General features: G+C 43.4%; 1 protein-coding gene across 2 annotated transcripts in view; it reads left to right on the forward strand.

Moving 5' to 3' along the window:
- LOC118385561 (mitogen-activated protein kinase kinase kinase 1-like) overlaps window positions 1-24,846 on the forward strand; it is a 114,762-nt gene that overhangs the window by 85,045 nt on the left and 4,871 nt on the right. For both annotated transcript variants that reach the window (XM_035772792.2, XM_052515781.1), the window contains exons 13-19: window positions 335-527; window positions 11,801-13,175; window positions 14,568-14,720; window positions 15,097-15,259; window positions 15,713-15,844; window positions 16,219-16,361; window positions 21,375-21,506. In XM_035772792.2, coding sequence (XP_035628685.1) covers window positions 335-527; window positions 11,801-13,175; window positions 14,568-14,720; window positions 15,097-15,259; window positions 15,713-15,844; window positions 16,219-16,361; window positions 21,375-21,506 — 2,291 coding nt within the window. The remainder of the gene's footprint in view (window positions 1-334; window positions 528-11,800; window positions 13,176-14,567; window positions 14,721-15,096; window positions 15,260-15,712; window positions 15,845-16,218; window positions 16,362-21,374; window positions 21,507-24,846) is intronic.

The following is a 24,846-nucleotide window of genomic DNA, read 5'->3' on the forward strand; positions in this document are numbered from 1 at the left end:
GTGACACTTAGATTGCACACAGGTGAACTTTATGTGACTTCTTATTTAGAGGCTTCATATCAAAGGGGGTGAATACATATGCACGCACCACTTTTCAGTTGTTGTTTTTTTTGTTTGTTTTTTTAATAAGTATTTTTTTCCATTTCACATTAAATCCAAATAAAAATCTATTTAAATTACAGGTTGTAATGCAACAAAATAGGAAAAACACCAAGGAAATGAATACTTTTGCAAGGCACTGTACGTGACTGTAACTCATGTCTTAACAACAGTTTACAAATTAAAAAAAGACCCAACTGACTACTCATTGTAAACGTCTCTACCTTTCTCCCAGGGTCCATCGGTATTGGCGGGGTGGACTATGTCCTGAACTGCATCCTGGGGCCCCAGACAGAGGCCAATAACTGGCAGGCCCTGATGGGCCGCCTTTGTCTGATTGACAGGCTCCTGCTAGAGTTCCCCGCCGAATTCTACCCCCACATAGTTTCCGGAGGGGACTGCCACCAGTCTCAGACCCTGGGGGAGAGGTCCGTGATTTTATAGTCATATCATATAGCCTTGAGCGCACAGCCATGAGTTGGTGACCTTGTCCTTGTATAGCTTTGTTGGTCACCTACAGTAGCTGATGACTCGAGTCTCAGGGGGAGAGGTGGAGGTGCGCCACAGGGATGAGCATTGTGCCCAGTGATATTTTGTTTTGATCATGTCGTCATGTAGCCTTGAGCTCACAGCCTTGAGTTGGTGACCTTGCAAAAAGAATTTGGTAGGTGCTTATATTTGTTCTATTTCACACATGCACAAGTGTGTATTATACATGTGTGAATTTGAGATACATTTTTTTGCGTATCCCGACTCCCCCTGAGACACCCTCGGAGAGTGGGGTCATGACCAGTCTGTCATTATCAACAGCGACCTTGGAGCAATTAGGAAAAAAGGAGGAAAATTGAAAAAGGTTCTTCTTCATAATATAACTGTTTATTATTAAATATGTTTTATGATAGCTGAAAAACAAGAACATTGATTTTTCACTGTGTTTGAGGAAGGGGAAGAGTGGACCCAAAGGTGCACAGTTCGAATCCCTCCTCAGCCAGAATTGACATTTCTAAACAACCACTTTAGTGTTCTTTTTCACATTGGTGAATTTAAGATCACCTAAGTCAGTAATGGAACGATTATGGCATAAGAGCATAATCATAAGATATAGAAGTGTTATTCTTTATTGCTGTACTATTCTCCTGTTACCTTGTTTATGCAATTAGTATCTTAAGTGATCAATTATCTCCTGCGGTTTCTTGTGGACTGCATATTACCTGATATAATTGTAAATATACTGAATGTAACGGATGTGAAACGGCTAGCTTAGTTAGCGGTGTGCGCTAAATAGAGTTTCAATCGGTTACGTCACTTGCTCTGAGACCTTGAAGTAGTAATTCCCCTTGCTCTGCAAGGGCCTCGGCTTTTGTGGAGCGATGGGTAACGATGCTTCGAGGGTGACTGTTGTCGTTGTGCGCAGAAGGTCCCTGGTTCGCGCCCGGGTATGGGCGATTAGACGGTTTAAAAGTATACTGTTACATGAACAATAACATAAACGCAACATACAGCAATTTCAAACATTTTACTAAGTTACAGTTAATAAAAGGAAATCAGTCCATTTAAATAAATTCATTAGGCATGAATCTATGGATTTCACATGACTGGGAATATAGATATCTATCTGTTGGCCACAGATAACTTAAATAAAAAGGTAGGGGTGTGGATCAGAAAACCAGTCAGTATCTGGTGTGACCACCATTTGCCTCATGCAGTGTGACACATCTCCTTTGCATAGAGTTGATCAGGCTGTTGACTTTGGCCTGTGGAATGTTGTCCCACTCTTCTTCAATGGTTGTGTGAAGTTTCTGGATATTGGCGGGAACTGGGTCACACTGTTATACACGTCGATCCAGAGCATCCCACACATGCTCAATGGGTGACCTGTCTGGTGAGTATACAGACCATGGAAGGATTGGGACATTTTTAGCTTCCAGGAATTGTGTACAAATCCTTGCAACATGGGGCCGTGCACAGGGCTGTGGCAGTCATTCATTTTTGTCAGACGGTTATTGCCATGCAAAAGACTGCTGGTCTCACAGTAATTAACTTAAACAGGTTTACCATCTTCAGGCCTCTAGCCATACAAGCCGCTGTTGCGTGCCTTTGCAACATCTACATTTTAAAAAAGGATAATAAATCAATTTAATATACACCATCACAACAAATCCATGATTTATTTTAGTCAGATCTAAAGAAACATTATGATATGAAAAGAATGTATTTCCAAAGAAGAGAATATGTGTTGGCCTACTGTAGACCTACGTTATCTGGCTCCATGCCATAGGCTGTAGGCTTGTTCATTTAGCTGACAAGATATGCTTCCCATGCCATTTTTTTATTTGATCTGATTTTATAGTAAGATGAATATAGTTGAACTTAGCTGAATAAAATAGAAAGGATATTTTTCCCATTACAGATTGACTGCGCGCATATGAAGTTGCTATGTATTGCTATAAGTGATCATTTGAAACAAGTCCTATATGCTAGATTTAGAGTTATTTGTCAACTTTAGTTGTGAATGATACAAACCTTATAATGTCTTGGAAATCAAAACATATATGGGCTGCATGGTGTGACTACAGGCTATTGATGATTGAGAAAGTAGCAAAAATGGCTTACTTTCTCATCAACTGATCATATTTTCACGCATCAGACTATTCTCAATTTGATCTAGTCTTTACTAATTATTTTTGATTCACAATGGCCAATTATCAAATGGGCCATTGCACTCAAATAGCCTAGTGAGGAGGCTGCACGCTTTCCCGCCAGTCTGTTATGTAGGCTACTTGGGTTTTATAGTGGAGCATATGCTTAATATATAATATGAGCAGCTGAGAAATAAATATAAGAACACTTACTTCACTCCATGCATCAACCACTGTTTGACGAGCATGCTCTCGCTGCTCGATCGGTGAGATTCTCCCAAACGCTATGCCATGGTCTCTCTCCAACCTTGTTCCTGCAGCTACCCTGTGCTTAGTTTGGGAAACCAAGTGTTATCTGTTCGGGAACATCAATTTTTCGCAACGAAATACGATAATACAGTCCACACTCAACAGCGATTACTCAAATGTTGGAGTATAGGCTAGACCAATTATGTACCAAAACATCTTAAATCAGTTTTATGTTTTTCTATCATACATACAGTTGAAGTCGGAAGTTTACATACATTTAGGTTGTTTTTCAACCAACTCCACAAATTTCTTGTTATTTTTTAGACCAGAGGAAAGAGTGCCACCTACTGGCCCTCCAACACCACTTCCAGCGGCAACTATAGTTTTGGATAGTCGCTTAGGACATCTAATTTGTGCATGACACAAGTAATTGTTCCAACAATTGTTTACAGACAGATTATTTTACTTATTTAAGCAGCATACCATCCTGCATACCACTGCTGGCTTGCTTCTGAAGCTAAACAGGTTTGGTCCTGGTCAGTCCCTGGATGGGAGACCAGATGCTGCTGGAAGTGGTGTTGGAGGGCCAATAGGTGGCACTCTTTCCTCTTGTCTAAAAACATATCCCAATGCCCCAGGGCAGTGATTGGGGACACTGCCCTGTGTAGGGTGCTATCTTTCAGATGGGATGTTAAATGGGTGTGGGTGTCCTGACTCTCTGAGGTCATTAAAGATCCCATGGCACTTATCGTAAGAGTAGGGGTGTTAACCCCGGTGTCCTGGTTAAATTCCCAATCCGGCCTTCAAACCATCACTGTCACCTAATAATCGCCAAATTACAATTGGCTCATTCATCCCCCTCCTCTCCCCTGTAATTTTCCCCCAGGTCGTTGCTGTAAATGAGAATGTGTTCTCAGTCAACTTACCTGGTAAAATAACGGGGGAAAAAATAAAAAATTACTGTATCACAATTCCAGTGGATCAGAAGTTTACATACACTAAGTTGACTGTGCCTTTAAACAGCTTAGAAAAGTTCAGAAAATTATGTCATGGCTTTAGAAGCTTCTGATAGGCTAATTGACATAATTTGAGTCAATTGGAGGTGTATCTGTGGATGTATTTCAAGGCCTACCTTCAAACTCAGTGTCTCTTTGCTTGACATCATGGGAAAATCAAAAGAAATCAGCCAAGACCTCAGAAAAAAAAATGTGGACCTCCACAAGTCTGGTTCATCCTTGGGAACAAATTCCAAATGCCTGAAGGTACCACGTTCATCTGTACAAACAAAACCCAAGTATAAACACCATGGGACCATGCAGCCGTCATACCGCTCAGGAAGGAGACACATTCTTTCTCCTAGAGATGAACGCACTTTGGTGTGAAAAGTGCAAATCAATCTCAGAACAACAGCAAAGGCACACTTGTGTAGATGCTGGAGTAAAACAAGTCCTATATCAACATAACCAGAAATGCCACTCAGCATGGCAGAAGCCACTGCTCCAAAACAGCCATAAAAAAACAGACTACGGTTTGCAACTGCACATGGGGACAAAGATCATACTTTTTAGAGAAATGTTCTTTGGTCTGATGAAGAAAAATAATAGAACTGTTTGGCCATAATGACCATCATTATGTTTGGAGGAAAAAGGTGGTGGCATGCAAGCCAAAGAACACCATCCCAACCGTGAAGCATGGGGGTGGCAGCATCATGTTGTGGGGGTGCTTTGCTGCAGGAGGGACTGGTGCACTTCACAAACTAGATGGCATCATGAGGTAGGAAAAGTATGTGGGTATATTGAAGCAACATCTCAAGACATCAGTCAGGAAGTTAAAGCTTGGTCGCAAATGGGTCTTCCAAATGGACAATAACCCCAAGCATACTTCCAAAGTTGTGGCAGGGACTGTAGTGCCTTAGACCGCTGCGCCACTCAGGAGCCCTTTACAGACATGTTGTGTAAGGGTTAGGGTTAGGGTTAGGGTTAGACATGTTGTGTAAGGGTTAGGGTTAGGGTTAGGGTTAGGGTTAGGGTTAGGGTTAGACATGTTGTGTCTGTATAGAATACGTAGATCATTTCAGATTATTTAAGGTTATACTGTTCAAATGAAACAGATCATTACAAATCAGCCTGTATTTTATTCACCTGAGAAGGCTTCCTTGCCAAGTTAAGGTTTGTCTTGTTGCAGATGTAACAGGGTTATATTGGTGATTCCTTTGCCACTTTATTGTTAAGCCAATGGGTTTTTGGTTTGAGTTTGTCTTGCCTTCACCTACTCAACATGGCATCTTATTGGCTGGTTTGCGTAGCTTGCTGACGAGGGGGATGTTCCAGTTAGAATCGTCCCAGTGAACAAGCACCAAACCAGCGGTAAGTTGTTGGTTGCAAAGCACTGTACATCAAAAGTGATTTTTATACTCTAAAGTGATGATTTAAATGTGCAATTTATATCAATTGTTTGTAAATGTTATTCGAACATCACACATAAGATGCAGCGGTTTTTGGAGAATATTTGTTGTGCATTTTGTTGTAAAGAATTCCCGCCAGTACTAGCTAGAAACTTACTGTGTCTTGTGAACAGGGGGAGTTCATATATTTTGTACAGTGCGTGAGTTCAGAGTTGGATGGTGAGACGTGCATTGCATGACGTTTTAGCAATTTTGTGCTGTTCCTATCAGGTACATTGTTGAAGATAGTATATTGTATATTGTAATTGTATTATTTTTGGTAACTAGCATTTAACCATCCTGTGTCACTTTACTTGGACTAAGAAAATGCACTTTATGACACTGTCATGAAGCATTATGACCATCCTGTGTCACTTTACTTACTGTCATGAAGAAATATGACCATCATAATTATACAGTATAAGCCAGATAGGTTAAACACGTACATTCTCTTATGTCAGTCATCAGTCAAAAAAGAGGGTGTCTTGTCCTGCTCCTGAAATCTACATTCCAGTCATCAGTAACTGAGCATTGGGGTAGGTACATGTCCGTGAATCTACATTCCAGTCATCAGTAACTGAGCATTGGGGTAGGTACAAGTCCGTGTGTGTTCAATGTCTGCTCAATTACAATGACAATTGAATATGGTCAATTTCAGAAAATGTACTGTTGACTACCTTACAAGTCCTCAACTTGCAGCTTCATTAAATAGTACCCGCAAAACACCAGTCTCAACGTCAACAGTGAAGAGGCGACTCCGGGATGCTGGCCTGCTTGGCAGAGTTGCAAAGAAAAAGACATATCTCAGACTGGCCATTAAAAATGGTGGTCAAAAGAACAGAGACACTGGACAGAGGAACTGGAGTTGCCTCTTCACTGTTGACTGGTGTTTTGCGGGTACTATTTAATGAAGCTGCAAGTTGAGGACTTGTGAGGCGTCTGTTTCTCAAACTAGACACTAATATACTTGTCCTCTTGCTCAGTTGGGCCTCCCACTCCTCTTTCTATTCTGGTTAGAGCCCGTTTGCGCTGTTCTGTGAAAGGAGTAGTACACAGTGTTGTACGAGATCTTCAGTTTCTTGGCAATTTCTCGCATGGAATATCCTTAATTTCTCAGAACAAGAATAGACTGACGAGTTTCAGAAGAAAGTGCTTGGCCAAGTGTTTCTGGCCATTTTGAGCCTGTAATCGAACCCACAAATGCTGATGCTCCAGATACTCAACTAATCCAAAGAAGACCAATTGTATTGCTTCTTTAATCAGAACAACAGTTTTCAGCTGTGCTAACATAATTGCAAAAAAGGTTTTCTAATGATCAATTAGCCTTTTAAAATTATCAACTAGGATGAGCTAACACAACGTGCCATTGGAACCCAGGAGTGATGGTTGCTGATAATGGGCCTCTGTACGCCTATGTAGATGTTCCATTTAAAATAACAGTAGTCATTTACAACAATAACAATGTCTACACTGTATTTCTGATCAATTTGATTGTATTTTAATGGACAAAAAACAAGGACGTTTCTAAGTGACCCCAAACATTTGAACGGTAATGTGTATATGGACACCTGCTTGTCGAACATCTCATTCCAAAATCATGGGCATTAATATGGAGTTGGTCCCTCCTTTGCTGCAATAACAGCCTCCACTCTTCTGGGAAGGTTTTCCACTAGATGTTGGAACATTGCTGCGGGGACTTCATTCAGCCTCAAGAGCATTAGTGAGGCCAATCAAGTTATTCCATGCCGATCTCGACAAACCATTTCTGTATGGACCTTGTTTTGTTGCCACAAAGTTGGAAGGCCAGAATCGTCTAGAATGTCATTGTATGCTGTAGTGTTAAGATTCCCCTTCACTGGAACTAAGGGGCTTGTCTGTCGAAACGTCGGTTATTAAATTATTGCATCTGAGCTCCTAGAGTGTGCGGCTCTCCTTTTCTTTTTCAAGTCTTTTACTCCGCTAGCCAGCACCTCACCCAAACAGGTGTGCATTTATTTCGCCTCCAAGTCAGGTGTCATGACATATTATGACATGATTAGGAATGTGTCATAACGTGTGATGGCACTAAGTGTCATGTAAAATGTTACCAGAAAGGTCCCTGCTGGCGACTTCACAATCTCACAGCACTCTCAAGCAGCTCACCCCACTACCTATCCCACACACCCGAAACCAGGAGTCAAGGGGTGATGAACTGTAGCTCTCTCTGGAACTTTCCTTAACCTGTTTTTTTTTTGTTTTTTGGTTGACAAGATCACAGCTTGGGACTTTGACACTGTGTATACTTTGTTACAAAATGCAATGACAATTTGATGGCCAGATATTATAATTAAGTTGCTGTTTACATTAGTAGTAAAGGCCTACATTTAATAACAGGTATTTCTAGTATCACAGCATGTTTTCTGGATGAACATGTAACAGTATAACTTTAGACCGTCCCCTCGCCCATACCCGGGCGCGAACCAGGGACCCTCTGCACACATCAACAACAGTCACCCACGAAGCATCGTTACCCATCGCTCCACAAAAGCCGCGGCCCTTGCAGAGCAAGGGGAACTACTAGTTCATGGTCTCAGAGCAAGTGACGTCACTGATTGAAACGCTATTTAGCGCGCACCAACGCTAAATAAGTTAGCCGTTTCACATCCGTTACAAACACACAGTTCAAATGTTATAGGCCAATGCATGTTTTTCCATTTACCATATACTTTCTGAAAGAGGTCATACCTGCCTCGGAGCTGGCCTGTTGCCCGCATCAGCAAGCCAATCCCCTGTGGTGGCAAATGTCCGCAAGCGAGACATCCACTCACTTGTGGGGCTTTTTGGACATCTGAAATTAGCAGGATGAATGACTACCACAAGAACAACTAGCAATACATGTCAAACCTAATGTAAACTGGGCTAAAATAGTAAGCCTATAAGAATGCATGGTATTATTGGAACATTTTTGGTATTCAAGCAAGTAGGCTAATCAATCACCATGGCAAATTAGTCAACAGGCTATATCAACTAGGCTATATCATGGACTGACTGATTTTAATTCATAAACAAGTACGTAAGTATATACAGTGCAATCAGAAAGTGTTCAGATCCCTTGACTTTTTCCACATTTTGTTACGTTACAGCCTTATTCTAAAATGGATTAAATAAAACATGTTCTCATCAATCTACACACAATACCCCATGACGACAAAGAGAAAATACGTTTTTAGAAATTTTTGCAAAAATAAAGAACAATACAGAAATACCACAAATAGCTCAGGTGCATCCATTGATCTTCCTTGAAATGTTTCTTCAACTGGATTGGAGTCCACCTGTGGTAAATTCTATTGATTGGACATGATTTGGAAAGGCACACACCTGTCTATATAAGGTCCCACAATTGACAGTGCATGTCAGAGCAAAAACCAAGCCATGAGTTCGAAGAAATTGTCCGTAGAGCTCCGAGACATGATTGTTGTCGAAGCACAGATCTGGGGAAGGTACCAAAAAATATCCTGTGTTCCCAAAGAACACAGTGGCCTCTATCATTCTTAAAGGGAAACCACCAAGACTCTTCCTAGAGCTGGCCACCTGGCCAAACTGAGCAATCAGGAGATTGGCCATGGAGGTGACCAAGAACCCGATGGTCACTCTGACAGAGCTCCAGAGTTCCTCTGTGGAGATGGTTGTCCTTCTAGAAGGTCCTCCCATCTCTGCAGCACTCCACCAATCAGGCCTTTATGGTAGAGTACCCAGATGGAAGCCATTCCTCTGTAAAAGGCACATGACAGCTCAAGAGTCGGCCAAAAAGGCACCTAAAGGATTCTCAGACCATGAGAAACAAGATTCTCTGGTCTGATGAAACCAAGATTGAACTCTTTGGCCTGAATGCCAAACATCACGTCTGGAGGAAACCTGGCACCATCCCTATGGTGAAGCATGTTGGAGACAACATCATGTTGTGGGGATGTTTTTCAGCGGCAGGTACTGGGAGACTAGTCAGGATCGAGGGAAAGATGAACGGAGCAAAGTCCAGAGAGATCCTTGATAAAAACCTGCTACCGAGCGCTTTAGAATCAGACTGGGACAAAGGTTCACCTTCCAACCGGACACCGACCCAAAGCACATAGCCAGGACAACGCAGGAGTGGCTTCGGGACAAGTCTCTGAATGTCCAGCCAGAGCCCGGACTTGAGCCCGATCGAACATCTCTGGAGATACCTGAAAACATCTGTGCAGCGATGCTCCCCATACAGCCTGACAGAGCTTGTGAGGATTTGCAGAGAAGAATGTGAGAAACTCCCCAAATACATGTGTGTGCCAAGCTTGTAGCGTCATACCCAAGAAGAATCAAGGCTGTAATCGCTGCCAAAGGTGCTTCAACAAAGTACTGAGTAAAGGGTCTGAATACTTACATAAATGGGGTATTGTGTGTACCTTGATGAGGTTAAAAAACATTTAATCAATTTTAGAATAAGGCTGTAATGTAACAAAATGTGAAAAATGTCAAGGAGTCTGAATACTTTCTGAATGCACTGCAGGGCATTTTACAGTAGCTATGGCTTGACAAGTTTACAACCTGAATATCAAAGCATGATTTACATTTACGCATACATTTTCATACTTTTTTTTCATGCTGGCATTGTAAGCGCCATGCTCTACCTACTGAGCAGCACAGGATTTGTAACGGTTTTCTTCCGTTGAAGGAGAGGAGGACCAAAATGCAGTGTGGTTAGTGTTCAACATGTTTAATATAGACGATATATATATATATATATATATATATATATATATATATATATAATATAGACGATAACCGAGAACACTACAAAATACAAAACAACAAATGTGAAAACCGAAACAGTCCTATCTGGTGCAATGACACAAAGACAGAAGACAACCACCCACAAAATACCCAAAGAACATGGCTGCCTAAATATGGTTCCCAATTAGAGACAACGATAAACACCTGCCTCTAATTGAGAACCAATCTAGGCAACCATAGACTTACATAAACACCTAGACTAGAAAACACCCCATAAACATACAAAACCCCTAGAACAGACTAAACACATAAATCCCCCATGTCACACCCTGACCTAACCGAAATAATATAGAAAACAAAGATAACTAAGGCCAGGGCGCGACAGGATTATCTAATTTAGCAGGCATAATCACATAATAACTAGTCAAAACAAACGTTGATAGCTCCCCCCATTGAAAGTCAATGCTATTGTAACGTTACCGAATGATATGTGTGACCTGTTTACATAGATAGCAAACATTAGCTAGATAGCTAATGAACTTAGCTAGCTGAATAGCATTTACTTAAATGGACAATAACTTAACCATGGTAATGTTAGCAGATAGCATTATATTTTTCGTGAACAGTTCTCTTACCTATGAAAAAGAGAGTTACTGTAAATGTACTATACTGTTACCATGCTAGCTAGCTAGCTAGCTTGCCAGGTAGCTAAGCTATGTAGCAGCTATTGATAGCCACAAGTTAGAGGTTACAATTTAAATTATATTGTTGGAAAACAAGTTGGCTGTGGTTAATATCAGCATTGCAGTACAATTCATGTTTTTAATCTGATAGTCCAAGAGAAAGTTGGAGAAGGTTGGCTAGCTAGCTAGCTACAGTTCTGTCTCGATCGTGCACTGTCTGGACGTCGCTCTTTTTTCCCCAAGTGGTTGAAAGAGTCATCCAATAGCGTCGCACCCCTCCATTGTTCGAAATATGGAGTGGTGTAAGGCTGTGTCCTTCTTCCAAAGAATGAGAAGCTATACATGATTGGCTTTTGAAACATGGACATGGAGATGGTGATTGGACATGGTTGACAGCCTAATGTGAGTTAAAATAGCGCCACCTGCCGCCCCGGGTCCCATTTTTACAGTTTTTGGTATGACTCGGCTGGGAATCAAACTCCCAGTCTCAGGGCGGACACTCTAACCACAAGGCCACTGAGTAGGTATAGCCTGGTATATCCTCGACCACCGAATCAAGGTCAAGACCTTTTAGACTGGAGTGCATAGCCTTTGACACATAGCCTTGACCTGGTCCATTTATCTAAATGTGCAATGCCAAACTCCTAAGGTTCTATTATATATTATCTGGGCCTTTTAGTAAACACCTCAAACTTTATTAGAAATTGTGTCCTGATTTGTAGTTTGTTATTCAGTAGTTTGGGCTATTTGTAATGTTGGTAGCATTATGGAAATGCTAAACCTTTTTTTCAAGTCATATATAATATTGGCTCATAACCACTCTCCATTCTGGAATCATACATTTGTATCTCACACAGCATTTATTGCAAAAAATTGTACACTTTCTAGGGAATAGGGAGTCATTTGAGACACAGACTTTTAAGTTGCCCTTCTCCTCTCTCCAGGTATCAGAAGCTGCTTCCCTTGCTGAGCTTCGCGCTGCAGTCCACCGACAACTCCCACTCCACGGTGGGTAAGTTGTCTCGCCGCATTTTCCTGAGTGCCGCGCGCATGGTGGCCCGAGTGCCGCATGTCTTCGTCAAACTCCTGGACATGCTTAGCATCATCAGCTCCACACACTACGCCCGCATGCGCCGCCACTTGCTCGCTATCGCAGAGGAGATGGACATCCTGGACGCCCTCAATCTGAGCCTGGAGATCATGGAGTACAGCGCCAGTGAGGCACATGAACTGGTCAGCGCCGCCTTCCTGAAGCCCTTCGCACCTCAGAACTCGCCCAACATGACCGAGAGCAACACACCAACGCATACGATTCAGCTAGCCAGTGGAAAGGGAGGGAGAGGTTGCTTTGGCAAGGTAGAGGCAAGTCCTGAGGATATAACTGAGAGGTTAGCGGCCATTTCGACTAGCACCTGGCATCCCGATATGGCAGCTCCCGCGGGCAGTGGGGCCCATGCCGGGCACCCAAAGCTCCCTGTTCGGGCACGTAACTGCCTCCTCAGCCAGTTTCTGAACTCCTCCTCTTCCAGCCAAGCCCCTAGCCTCCCCTCGCCCTCCACCTCCTTCCAGGGCCCTGACACCAATCCCAAACCCCGACCCCAGAGTTTCGGCCCCAGCAAGCTGACATCTTCTGCCTCCTCCTGCACCCCTGGCGCCCAGCGCATATTCCACCAGCAGAAGCTCTGTAGCTGCAAGGACCCTGAGAAGCAGCTCCCCTCCCCCTGCTTCACCCAGGATAGACACGTCCCCTCCAGCCAGATCCACAGACCAAAGCCCTCCCGATCCACCACCCCCGAGGGGCCCAAGGTCCTCTGCACCCCACCCACCCCAAGAGTCTCTAAGCTGGACCTCCAGTGGGAGTCGACCAGCCTTTCTACTAGCACCTCCGGAGGCGAAGGCCTCTCCACAGGGGGCCACATGGGGGGAGCCACCACCCTTATCACCAGCGAGGACAGCTGCTTCACCCCCGTGGAGGAGAAGTTATGCGCCTTGAACGCCTCAGGCGAGCTCAATTCCTCCATGGAAGACCTCCTGGAAACCTCAATATCGGCAGCCGGCGATGCCACCACCGTCACCTTCCAGTCAGAGGTGGCCGTGCTATCGCCAGAGCAAGTCGGGGACATGTCAGGGGGAGGGGGGGCTGTGGGGACGTACAGTGAGGACGTGACGCAGCACCAGAGGTGCAAGGAGAAGATGGAGGCGGAGGAGGAAGAGGCGCTGGCCGTGGTCATGGCCATGTCGGAGTCACAGGATGCGCTGCCCGTCATCCCGCAGCTACAGGTGGACAAGGACCAGGACTGCATCATCGTCCAGGCAGATGTGAGTTAATTAAAACACCCTCAGTTACTTACGTACCTATAAGACCAATTTCACAGACACAGATTTAGTGTAAAACTGGACAAAAAAATAATTTGAACTGAGAATCTTCATTAAGCTTGCTTCTTAGTCCAGGTCCGGCAAATTAACCAATAAGGGTTTAGACTTAACAATATAAGGTCGAGTAGACATAATAACTGGCAGTTGAGTAGGGAACATTGTTACACCAAAGCTCGTAGACTTCATCTGAATCATATCATACATATCAACCTGTTGACTGGTAAACCGTATTATAAACTGGTTAGTTTGGGTCCTGGATGCTGATTGGTTTAAACAGAATTTCCGCCTTGTGTATATCAGACAATATACCACGGGTATGACACAAAAATACTTGCTTACTGTTTTATTTAGGTTGGTAACCAGTTTATAATAACAATAAGGCAACTCAGGTTGTGGTGTATGGCCAATATACCACGGCTAAGAACAGCCCTTAGCTGTGGTATATTGGCCAATATACAACAAGCCTTATTGCTTAAATAAACCATGATTTACAAATATTGAATATTAATATTGAGCCTCGAAAACAACGAGACATAAACATCTTAAAGCACTTTAAGATGCAGGCACAATAACATATCAGACAGCAAAAGTATTTTTAACCACAGGAGAAAGACTAGTAGGATGGAAAACATGAAATGCTGTCAGTATGGTGAAAGTAAGTTGCTGACTAAAGCACTTTTCTGGCATCTGCCCTGCTCGTGCTACACTGAACGTCCCAGAAATACTAACTGCTGATAGGCTAACATAATGCAGTCTGGCATGACCTTGACCAATAACAACTAAAGAAGTTTGGGTCTTGTGAATAGGAGGCTGAACTGCCAATGTAGAAAGCACTAAATAGCTGACTGAAGCTGGCCATTTTTTACAATGGCCGTCTCAGTCACCAGATCTCAACCTAATTGGACACTTATGGGAGATTCTGGAGCGGCGCCTGAGACAACGTTTTCCACCACCATCAACAAAACACCAAATTATGGAATTTCGTGTGGAAGAATGATGTCGCATCGCTCCAATAGAGTTCCAGAATCTATGCTGAGGAGCATCGAAGCTGTTCTGGCTTGTGGTGCCCAACGCCCTGTTAAAACCCTTTATGTTGGGATTTCTTTATTTTGGCAGTTAATTGTATGTGTATAGGCAATAGGCCCAGGCCACGTTCAGTCGACAGACGTGAAACGTTGCAGATAGAAACGTCATAAATAGAACTGACCTGATTCCTGGCTACATGTCAGAAATGCATGTTTGATCTACATAATATCTATCTGAGTGTTCCACAACATTGTATCCTGCCCTGGTATGGGATGGCATACTGACATGGTGTCTTCTATGGTTCCCCAGACCCCAGAGACTCTGACTGGCCTTACTAAAGCAAAGCAGCCCTACAGGGAGGGCCACGAGTGGCTGAAGGGCCAGCAGATTGGCTTGGGGGCCTTCTCCTCCTGCTACCAGGCCCAGGATGTGGACACTGGCACCTTGCTGGCAGTCAAACAGGTGAGAAGAGGAGACACATACAAGGCAATCAGAGATCCTATCCTAGGGCTGATTCTCCTATGATGAATTCCAAACAACCCCAATGTACTCCTGTTGATATGATAGAAATGGATAGGTATGAGCAAAATTGTGAAAATTCATCCTAGCCGTTCAGAGGGCAAGGGGGACCTATTACCATATTTTCTATACCGATTCAATTCTTTCAGATCTGCAGGAGTGTCTAGGATTGGGAGCTAGGTGTTGTTTCTAGGTAGGCACTATGGATTCCATTTCAGAGTTAATTCAATTTTAACAAGTGACATCAAACTGAGATGTATCCCTTAAAGAGAATGTCCAGATCATTCATCCCATGAGTGTGTGTGTCCTCTCCATCTAGGTGACGTATGTGAGGAACACATCGTTGGAGCAGGAGGAGGTGGTGGAGGCTCTGAGGGAGGAGATCCGGATGATGGCCCACCTCAACCACCCCAACATAATCCGCATGCTGGGGGCCACCTGCGAGAAGAGCAACTACAACCTGATGGTAGAGTGGATGGCCGGTAAGTGCCTTTGATGATGACACATCCAACGTTGAAAAAACGTTTCCCGCTTTCATCCTTTGTTCAATTCAAATCAATCCAGTTTGATTTAGATGGTTTTTAATCTAATTTAATAGATTATTGTTTTCTGCTTTGTAACTTTGTGACATGATCATTAATTATTTATTTTTTAACTTTTCAAAATGTATAGTATTAATTGAACTTGTATTACCAATGAGAGAACTTTCAAGTTATGGGATGAATATGTATCAGCTGCAATAACTTCATGTAACTAATTAAGAAATTCTAGAAGTTTAACGTCATAATAGATATTGTAACTTCTGACCCTATCCCTCCTACTATGAAACATTGTCCTCCCTCCTATAACAATCACACTGTTGCTCCCTTAGAAATAGAATGACTAGGTTATAGTAATTCTATCTCTATGGTTTATCCTCTCTATGTTCTGTCCAGGTGGGAGTGTGTCCCATCTCCTTAACAAGTACGGGGCCTTCAAGGAGGCTGTGATCATCAACTACACGGGGCAGCTGCTCCGAGGCCTGGCCTACCTCCATGAGAATCAGATCATCCACAGAGACATAAAAGGTGAGTGCACACACACACACACACACACACACACACACACACACACACACACACACACACACACACACACACACACACACACACACACACACACACACACACACACACACACACACACACACACACACACACACACTCAACCTCCAGCACATAGGAAATCCCTGCTGAAATTGTGCTGCCATTTACAGAGCTGAAGGAAGGGGGATGGCAAGCCCATATGTGCTAGACCCATGACACAAACAAATTCATTCATGTGTTCCACGTTTTAGCTTTTGACTGTGGGGGCTTACTATAATAAGGGCTTGGGATTCTTACAGGACATCCTATCTCTTCAATAACTACCCTTCCCCATCTCCACTCTCTCTCTCCCCCAGGTGCCAACCTGCTGATTGACAGCACAGGTCAGAGGCTGCGTATAGCCGACTTTGGGGCTGCTGCCAGACTGGCCTCTAAGGGCACTGGAGCAGGGGAGTTCCAAGGCCAACTCCTGGGAACCATCGCCTTCATGGCCCCCGAGGTAAACATGGATGACAGAGAGAGACTAAATCTGTGTCAGAATTAGCACTCTCTTCCCGGCATTTAGTGCACTAATTTTGACCAGAGCCACAGAGCATTTCAGACACACACACTGTGTACAAGTGATGGCTGACATGAAGCTTGTGAGCATAAAGCTAGAAAATTCTGCCACTTAAACGAATGCCCTAAGATCAAAACCTCTCAGTACTCTGTATCCTGTTTGTGGAGAGGATCTGAAAGAGAAAGAAGAAACAGAGGCAGAAGCAGTAGCCTTCTGTGGGGTCTGTTTTTTAAAGAGGTCCCTGAGGTCCACTTTAGTTCAGTTCCCCAGCAGACACGTGATTCTGAATGGCCTGCATAATGACGGCTGTGTTTCGCCACGAAAGAAAATCTTGGTCGGAAACCATTGACATTTAAATATCCTACCCCAAACACAAGATAGAAAGATTTGGCCTCAGAATTTTTACATTTATTATTTCACCTTTATTTAACCAGCTAGGCTAGTTGAGAACAATTTCTCATTTGCAACTGCGACCTGGCCAAGATAAAGCATAGCAGTTCGACACTTACAACAACACAGAGTTACACGTGGAATGAACAAAACATACAGTCAATAATTCAGTATGGATGTGCAAGTAGAGATACTGTGGTGCAAAAGGAGCTAAATAAATAAATACAGTATGGGAATGAGGTAGATCGATGGGCTGTATACAGATGGGCTATGAACAGGTGCAGTGATCTGCGAGCTGCTCTGACAGCTAGTTCTTAAAGCTAGTGAGGGAGATGGGAATCTCCAGCTTCAGTGATTTTTGCAGTTTGTTCCAGTCAGTGGCAGCAGAGAACTGGAAGGAAAGGCGACCACAGGAGGAATTGGCTTTGGGGGTGACCAGTGAGATAGACCTGCTGGAGCGTGTGCTACAAGTGGGTGCTGCTATGGTGACCAGAAAGCTGAGAGAGGGCGGGGCTTTACCTACCAGAGACTTGAAGATAACCTGGCGACGAGTATGAAGGGTATGTTTGGCTGCATGAGTGAAGGAAGCTTTGTTGCGAAATAGGAAGCCGATTCTAGATTTAATTTTGGATTGGAGATGCTTAATGTGAGTCTGGAAGGGGAGTTTACAGTCTCGCCAGACACCTAGGTATTTGTAGTTGTCCACATATTCTAAGTCAGAGCCGTCCAGAGTAGTGATGCTGGATGGGCAGGCAGGTGCGGGCAGCGATCGGTTGAAGAGCATGCATTTAGTTTTACTTGCATTTAAGAGCAGTTGGAGGCCACGGGGAAGGAGAGCTGTAATGACATTGAAGCCTGTCTGGAGGTTAGTTAACACAGTGTCCAAAGAAGGGCCAGAAGTATACAGAATGGTGTTGTCTGCATAGAGGTGGATTAGAGAATCACCAGCAGCAAGAGCAACATCATTGATGTATACAGAGAAGAGAGTCGGCTCGAGATTTGAACCCTGTGGCACCCCCATAGAGACTGCCAGAGGTTCGGACAACAGGCCCTCCGATTTGACACACTGAGCTTTATCAGAGAAGTAGTTGGTGAACCAGGCAAGGCAATCATTTGAGAAACCAGGGCTGTTGAGTCTGCCAATAAGAATGTGGTGATTTACAGAGTCTTGGCCAGGTCGATGAATACAGCTGCACAGTAATGTCTCTTAACAATGGCGGTTATAATATCCTTAAGGACCTTGAGCATGCCTGAGGTGCACCCATGACCAGCTCGGAAACCAGATTGCATAGCGGAGAAGGTAAGATGTGATTCAAAATGGTCAGTAATCTGTTTGTTAACTTGGCTTTCGAAGACCTTAGAGAAGCAGGGTAGGATAGATATAGGTCTGTAGCTGTTTGGGTCTAGAGTGTCTCCCCCTTTGAAGAGGGGGATGACCGCGGCAGCTTTCCAACCTTTGGGAATCTCAGATGATACAAAAGAGAGTTTGAACAGGCTGGTAATAGGGGTTGCCAGATTGTCTAGCCCGGCTGATTTGTAGGGGTCCAGATTTTGCAGCTCTTTCAGAACATCAGCTATCTGGATTTGGGAGAAGGAGAAATGGTGGGGGCTTGGGCGGGTTGCTGTGGAGGGTTCCAGGCAGTTGACCGGGGTAGGGGTAGCCAGGTGGAAAGCATGGCCAGCTGTAGAGAAATGCTTATTGAAATTCTCAATTATAGTGGATTTGTCGGTTGTAACAGTGTTTCCTAGCCTCAGAGCAGTGGGCAGCTGGGAGGAGGTGTTCTTATTCTCCATGGACTTTACAGTGTTTCCTAACCTCAGAGCAGTGGGCAGCTGGGAGGAGGTGCTCTTATTCTCCATGGACTTTACAGTGTTTCCTAGCCTCAGAGCAGTGGGTAGCTGGGAGGAGGTGCTCTTATTCTCCATGGACTTTACAGTGTTTCCTAGCCTCAGAGCAGTGGGTAGCTGGGATGAGGTTCTCTTATTCTCCATGGTTACAGTGTTTCCTAGCCTCAGAGCAGTGGGTAGCTGGGAGGAGGTGTTCTTATTCTCCATGGACTTTACAGTGTTTCCTAGCCTCAGAGCAGTGGGTAGCTGGGAGGAGGTGCTCTTATTCTACATGGACTTTACAGTGTTTCCTAACCTCAGAGCAGTGGGTAGCTGGGAGGAGGTGTTCTTATTCTCCATGGACTTTACAGTGTTTCCTAACCTCAGAGCAGTGGGCAGCTGGGAGGAGGTGCTCTTATTCTCCATGGACTTTACAGTGTTTCCTAGCCTCAGAGCAGTGGGTAGCTGGGAGGAGGTGTTCTTATTCTCCATGGACTTTACAGTGTTTCCTAGCCTCAGAGCAGTGGGTAGCTGGGAGGAGGTGTTCTTATTCTCCATGGACTTTACAGTGTCCCAGAACTTTTTTGAGTTTGTACTGCAGGATGCAAATTTCTGTTTAAAAAAGCTATCCTTAGCTTTCCTAACTGCCTGTATATATTGGATCCTAACTTCCCTGAAAAGTTGCATATCACGATGCAAATCGATGCAAATCGAACACCACAGGATGTTTTTGTGCTGGTTAAGGGCAGATAGGTCTGGAGTGAACCAAGGGCTATATCTATTCTTGGTTCTACATTTTTTGAATGGGGCATGCCTATTTAAGATGGTGAGGAAGGCGCTTTTTAAGAATAACCAGGCATCCTCTACTGTCGGCATGAGGTCAATGTCCTTCCAGGATACCCGGACCAGGTCGATTAGAAAGGCCTGCTCGCAGAAGTGTTTTAGGGAGTGTTTGACAGTGATGAGGAGAGGTCTTTTGCTCGCAGACCCATTACGGATGCAGGCAATGAGGCAGTGATCGCTGAGATCTTGGTTGAAAACAGCAGAGGTGTATTTGGAGGATGAGTTAGTTAGGATGATATCTATGAGGGTGCCCGTGTTTACAGATTTGGGGTTATATCTGGTAGGTTCATTGATAAATTGTGTGAGATTGCGGGCATCAAGCGTAGATTGTAGGATGGCCTGGGTGTTAAGCATGTCCCAGTTTAGGTCACCTAGCAGCACGAGCTCAGAAGATAGATGGGGGGGCAATCAAATCACATATGGTGTCGAGGGCACAGCTGGAGGCAGAGGGAGGTCTGGTAGCAAGCGGCAACGATGAGAGACTTGTTTCTGGAAAGCTACATTTTTAGTAGAAGCTCAAATTGTTTGGGTACAGACCTGGATAGTAAGACAGAACTCTGCAGGTTATCTTTGCAGTAAATTGTAACACCGCCCCCTTTGGCAGTTCTATCTTGTCAGAAAATGTTATAGTTAGGGATGGAAATTTCAAGGTTTTTGGTGGTCTTCCTAAGCCAGGATTCAGACACGGCTAGGACATCCGGATTGGTGGAGTGTGCTAGGGCAGTGAATAAAACAAACTTAGGGAGGAGGCTTCTAATGTTAACATGCATGAAACCAAGGCTTTTACGGTTGCAGAAGTCAACAAATGAGAGAGCCTGGGGGATGGGAGTGGAGCTAGGCACTGCAGGGCCTGGATTAACCTCTACATCACCAGAGAACAGAGGAGGAGTAGGATAAGGGTACGGCTAAAGGCTAACAGAACTGGACGCCTAGTACGTTCAGAACAGAGTGTATAAGGAGCAGATTTCTGGGCACAGTAGAATATATTCCAGGCATAATGTACAGACAAAGGTATAGTAGGATGTGAATACAGTGGGGGTAAACCTGTGCATATAGTGATAATGAAAGAGATATTGTCTCTAGAAATAGCATTTAAACCAGGTGATGTCACTGCGTGTGTGGGGGGTGGAACTAAATTGTTAGCCGAGTCGTGTTGAGCAGTGCTAGAGGCTCTACGGTGAAATAAAACAATAGTTACAAACCAGAACAGCAATCGACACGGCATGGTGACGTTAGGGAAAGGCATGCATGGCCGGGTGATCATACAAGTCCAGTGCGTGGCTTCAAGCGGCATTGAAGCCATAGTCATGAAGTGTGTGGCTTCAAGCAGCTAGCGGCATTGAAGCCATAGTCATGAAGTGTGTGGCTTCAAGCAGCTAGCGGCATTGAAGCCATAGTCATGAAGTGTGTGGCTTCAAGCAGCTAGCGGCATTGAAGCCATAGTCATGAAGTGTGTGGCTTCAAGCACCTAGCGGCATTGAAGCCATAGTCATGAAGTGTGTGGCTTCAAGCAGCTAGCGGCATTGAAGCCATAGTCGTGATAAAGAATGAAGAAAGAGAGCAACTAAATACAGACCCAAAAAAACATGATGGGAGGCTCCGTGATAAATGTAACTTGTTGGCCTAGTCACATTCTTTGGTTTGACATTGTGTCCATCCACCAAAAATAAGTCTGTTGTGTAACTGTGCCACCGCTCAATAATACCCAGTCAAGTGCTGTAAAACAATGGCTTGCCATTTCAGTCCATTCTGCTGCTATTTGCACATTAAAGACTATGAATGGAGAAGAGTTAAGTGTGCGTGTGTAGTGGGTGCGTGCATTAAATGCTTAAATTCAATAAACAATGTATTTGTCCATATGTTGACACCTTCAGTGTATGGTTGACTCTGTAGGTGCTACGTGGACAGCAGTACGGCCGGAGCTGTGATGTGTGGAGTGTGGGCTGTGCCATCATCGAGATGTCGTGTGCCAAGCCCCCCTGGAACGCAGAGAAACACTCCAACCATCTTGCCCTCATATTCAAGGTAGCGTCAATACAAGTAGTGTGGTCCTGTATGGCTCAGTTGGTAGAGCATGGCGCTTGAAATGGGTTTGATTCCTGGGGCCACCCAATGTGAAAAATGTATGACTATAAGTCTCTTTGAATAAAAGTGTCTGCTGAAGGGCATTTATTATTGTTATAATAAAAGCCACAAAGTTAGGATTTTAAGGAAACCATGTCCAGTCACTTAGATATGTGATCAATTTGTCTTCAGGACCAGAAATAGCCTATATCTCGACATTATATTGTTGGTCATTAGCATTATCATTGAATATGCGACACAAAAAACTGCACAATCAGTGTTTTCCCCAACTAGATGGAGTTGTCACTCTCTGCTTGTAAGTCTGAACTGAGATAATTCATAGAATATACTGTCACAACATTACTTTATATTGATTGATGTACACACATATAGCTGTAAAGACTCACGTATAGTTGTAAAAGACATACAGTACTCTAGTGACTTCATAAAGCATTCATACCCCTTGACTTGTTCCACATTTTTTTGTGTTAGAGCCTGAATTCAAAATGGATTAAATATTTGTTTTTCCTCTCACCAATACCCCATAATGACAAAGTGAAAACATGTTTTTAAAAATGTTTGCTAATTTATTGAAAATTAAATACAGAAATATCTATATATTATATTCTATATTCAGACACCTAAGTCAATACTTCATAGAAACACTTCCGGCAGCGATTACAGTCTTGAATATTTCTTAAGTCTCTAAGACCTTTCCACTGGATAGTGCAACATTTGCTCAATATTCTAAAAAAAAGTATTCATTCTCTGTCAAATTGGTTGTTGCTAGACAACAACTTTGCCACTCAGGAACATTCACTGTCTTCTTGGTAAGCAACTCCAGTGTAGATTTGGCCTTGTGTTTTAGGTTTTTCTCTTGCTGAAAAGTTCATTAATCTCCCAGAGTCTGATGGAAAGCAGACTGAACCATGTTTTCCTCCAGGATTTTGCCTGTGCTTAGCTCCATTCCATTATTTTTTTTATCCTGAAAAACTCCCCAGTCCTTAAGACTTACAAGCATACCCATAACTATACTTGAAAATATGGGGTGTGGTACTCAGTAATGTGTTGTATTGGATTTGCCCCAAACATAACACTTTGTATTCGGGACAAAAAGTGAATTCCTTTGCCACATGTTATGCAGTATTACTTTAGTGCCTTGTTGCAAACAGAATGCATGCTTTGGAATATTTTTATTCTGTACAGGCTTCCTTCAATTTCACTTTGTCAATTAGGTTATTATTGTGGAATAACTGAAATGTTGTTGATCCATCCTCAGTTTTCTACTGTCACAGCCATTACACTGTAACTGTTTTAAAGTCACCATTGGCCTCTTTCCGGCAGTTAGGAAGGACGCCCGTATCTTTGTAGTGACTGGGTGTATTGATACAACATCCAAAGTGTAATTAATAACTTCACCGTGCTCAACGAGATATTCAATGTCTGCTTTTTAACATTTTTACCCATCTACCGATAGGTGCCCTTATTTGCGAGGAATTGGAATACCTCCCTGGTTTTTGTGGTTGAATCTGTGTTTTAAAATGTACTGCTTCACTGAGACCTTACAGATAATTGTTAAGGTCATATTGAAAAACATAATTCCACATAATTCCACTTTCAGGCAGAATTTTATGAGATTTGAGAACATATTGTGAGTGATTTTAGATCATTCCTCTATGCAGAGTCTTTCCAGATCCTTGATATCCTTCGCCTGCGCTGATGGACTGCCCGGCAGGTAGCCTAGTGGTTAGAGCGTTGGGCCAGTACCTGAAAGGTTGCTGGATTGAATCCCTGAGCTGACAAGGTACAAATCTGTCGTTCTGCCACTGAGCAAGGCAGTGAACCCACTGTTCCCTGCTGCCGAGGACGTGGATGTTGATTATGGCAGCCCCCCGCACCTCTCTGATTGAGAGGGGTTGGGTTAAATGTGGAAGACAAATTTCAGTTGAATCCATTCAGTTGTACCACTGACTACTACCACTGACCCCCTTTCTTCAATTCAAATCACAGGTTTTCAATAACCAGGTTTCTATCCAACCTTTTTATGCGAGTAAAGTACATTTCGGATATAAAATGTCATGACAAGCTTGATGGGATCAGCAATTTTGACAGTAAACTTTCCACATATTGACCCCCAAAAATACCCTAGAAAAGGTGGGATAATTTTTATGTGAGAAATAAAAACGCTTTATATGCAAACATTGATATAACAACCATCATATTGAAGTAAATTCGAGCCACAGAGTGATATTGTCTGGTCCTCCCACTATGACTTTGGAAAGCATGCAGTTTATTAGTCTGCAGATTAAATAAATGATGATGAACTTCACAGGGTAATGAGCTTCACACTCCTTTCCAATAAATATCTTATTCTGGTGACATGATGATTGATGCATGGCTGTCCATAATAATCTCATCATGTTCAGTTGAAGTCGGAAGTTTACATACACCTTAGCCAAATACATTTAAACTCAGTTTTTCACAATCCCTATTTAATCCTAGTAAGAATTCCCTGTCTTAGGTCAGTTAGGATCACCACTTTATTTTAAGAATGTGAAATGTCGAGAGAATGTAATAGTAGAGAGAATGATTTATTTCAGGTTTAATTTTATTTCATCACATTCCCAGTGGGTCAGAAGTTTACATACACTCAATTAGTATTTCGTAGCATTGCCTTCAAATTGTTTAACTTAGGTCAAACATTTTGGGTAGCCTTCCACAGGCTTCCCACAATAAGTTGGGTGAATTTTGGCCCATTCCTCTTGACAGAGCTGGTGTAACTGAGTCAGGTTTGTAGGCCTCCTTGCTCAAACAAGCTTTTTCAGTTCTGCCTGCACATTTTCTACAGGATTGAGGTCAGGGCTTTGTGATGGCCACTCCAATACCTTTACTTTGTTGTTCTAAGGCCATTTTGCCACAACTTTGGAAGTATGATTGGGGTAATTGCCCATTTGGGAAGATCCGTTTGCGACCAAGCTTTAACTTCCTGACTGATGTCTTGAGATGCTGCTTCAATATATCCACATATTTTCCCTCCTTCATGATGCCATTTATTTTGTGAAGTGCAGCAGTCCCTCCTGCAGCAAAGCACCCCCACAACATGATGCTCCCACCCCTGTGCTTCAGGGTAGAGATGGCGTTCTTTGGCTTGCCCCCTTTTTCCTCCAAACATAATGATGGTCATTTTGGCCAAACAGTTCTATTTTTCTATCTAGTTCTATCAGACCAGAGCATTTCTCCAAAAAGTATTGCAAACCGTAGTCTGGCGTTTTATGGCGGTTTTGGAGCAGTGGCTTCTTCC

This window comes from Oncorhynchus keta, unplaced genomic scaffold (assembly GCF_023373465.1).
Source record: "Oncorhynchus keta strain PuntledgeMale-10-30-2019 unplaced genomic scaffold, Oket_V2 Un_scaffold_30379_pilon_pilon, whole genome shotgun sequence".
NCBI classification, from domain to species: Eukaryota; Metazoa; Chordata; class Actinopteri; order Salmoniformes; family Salmonidae; genus Oncorhynchus; species Oncorhynchus keta.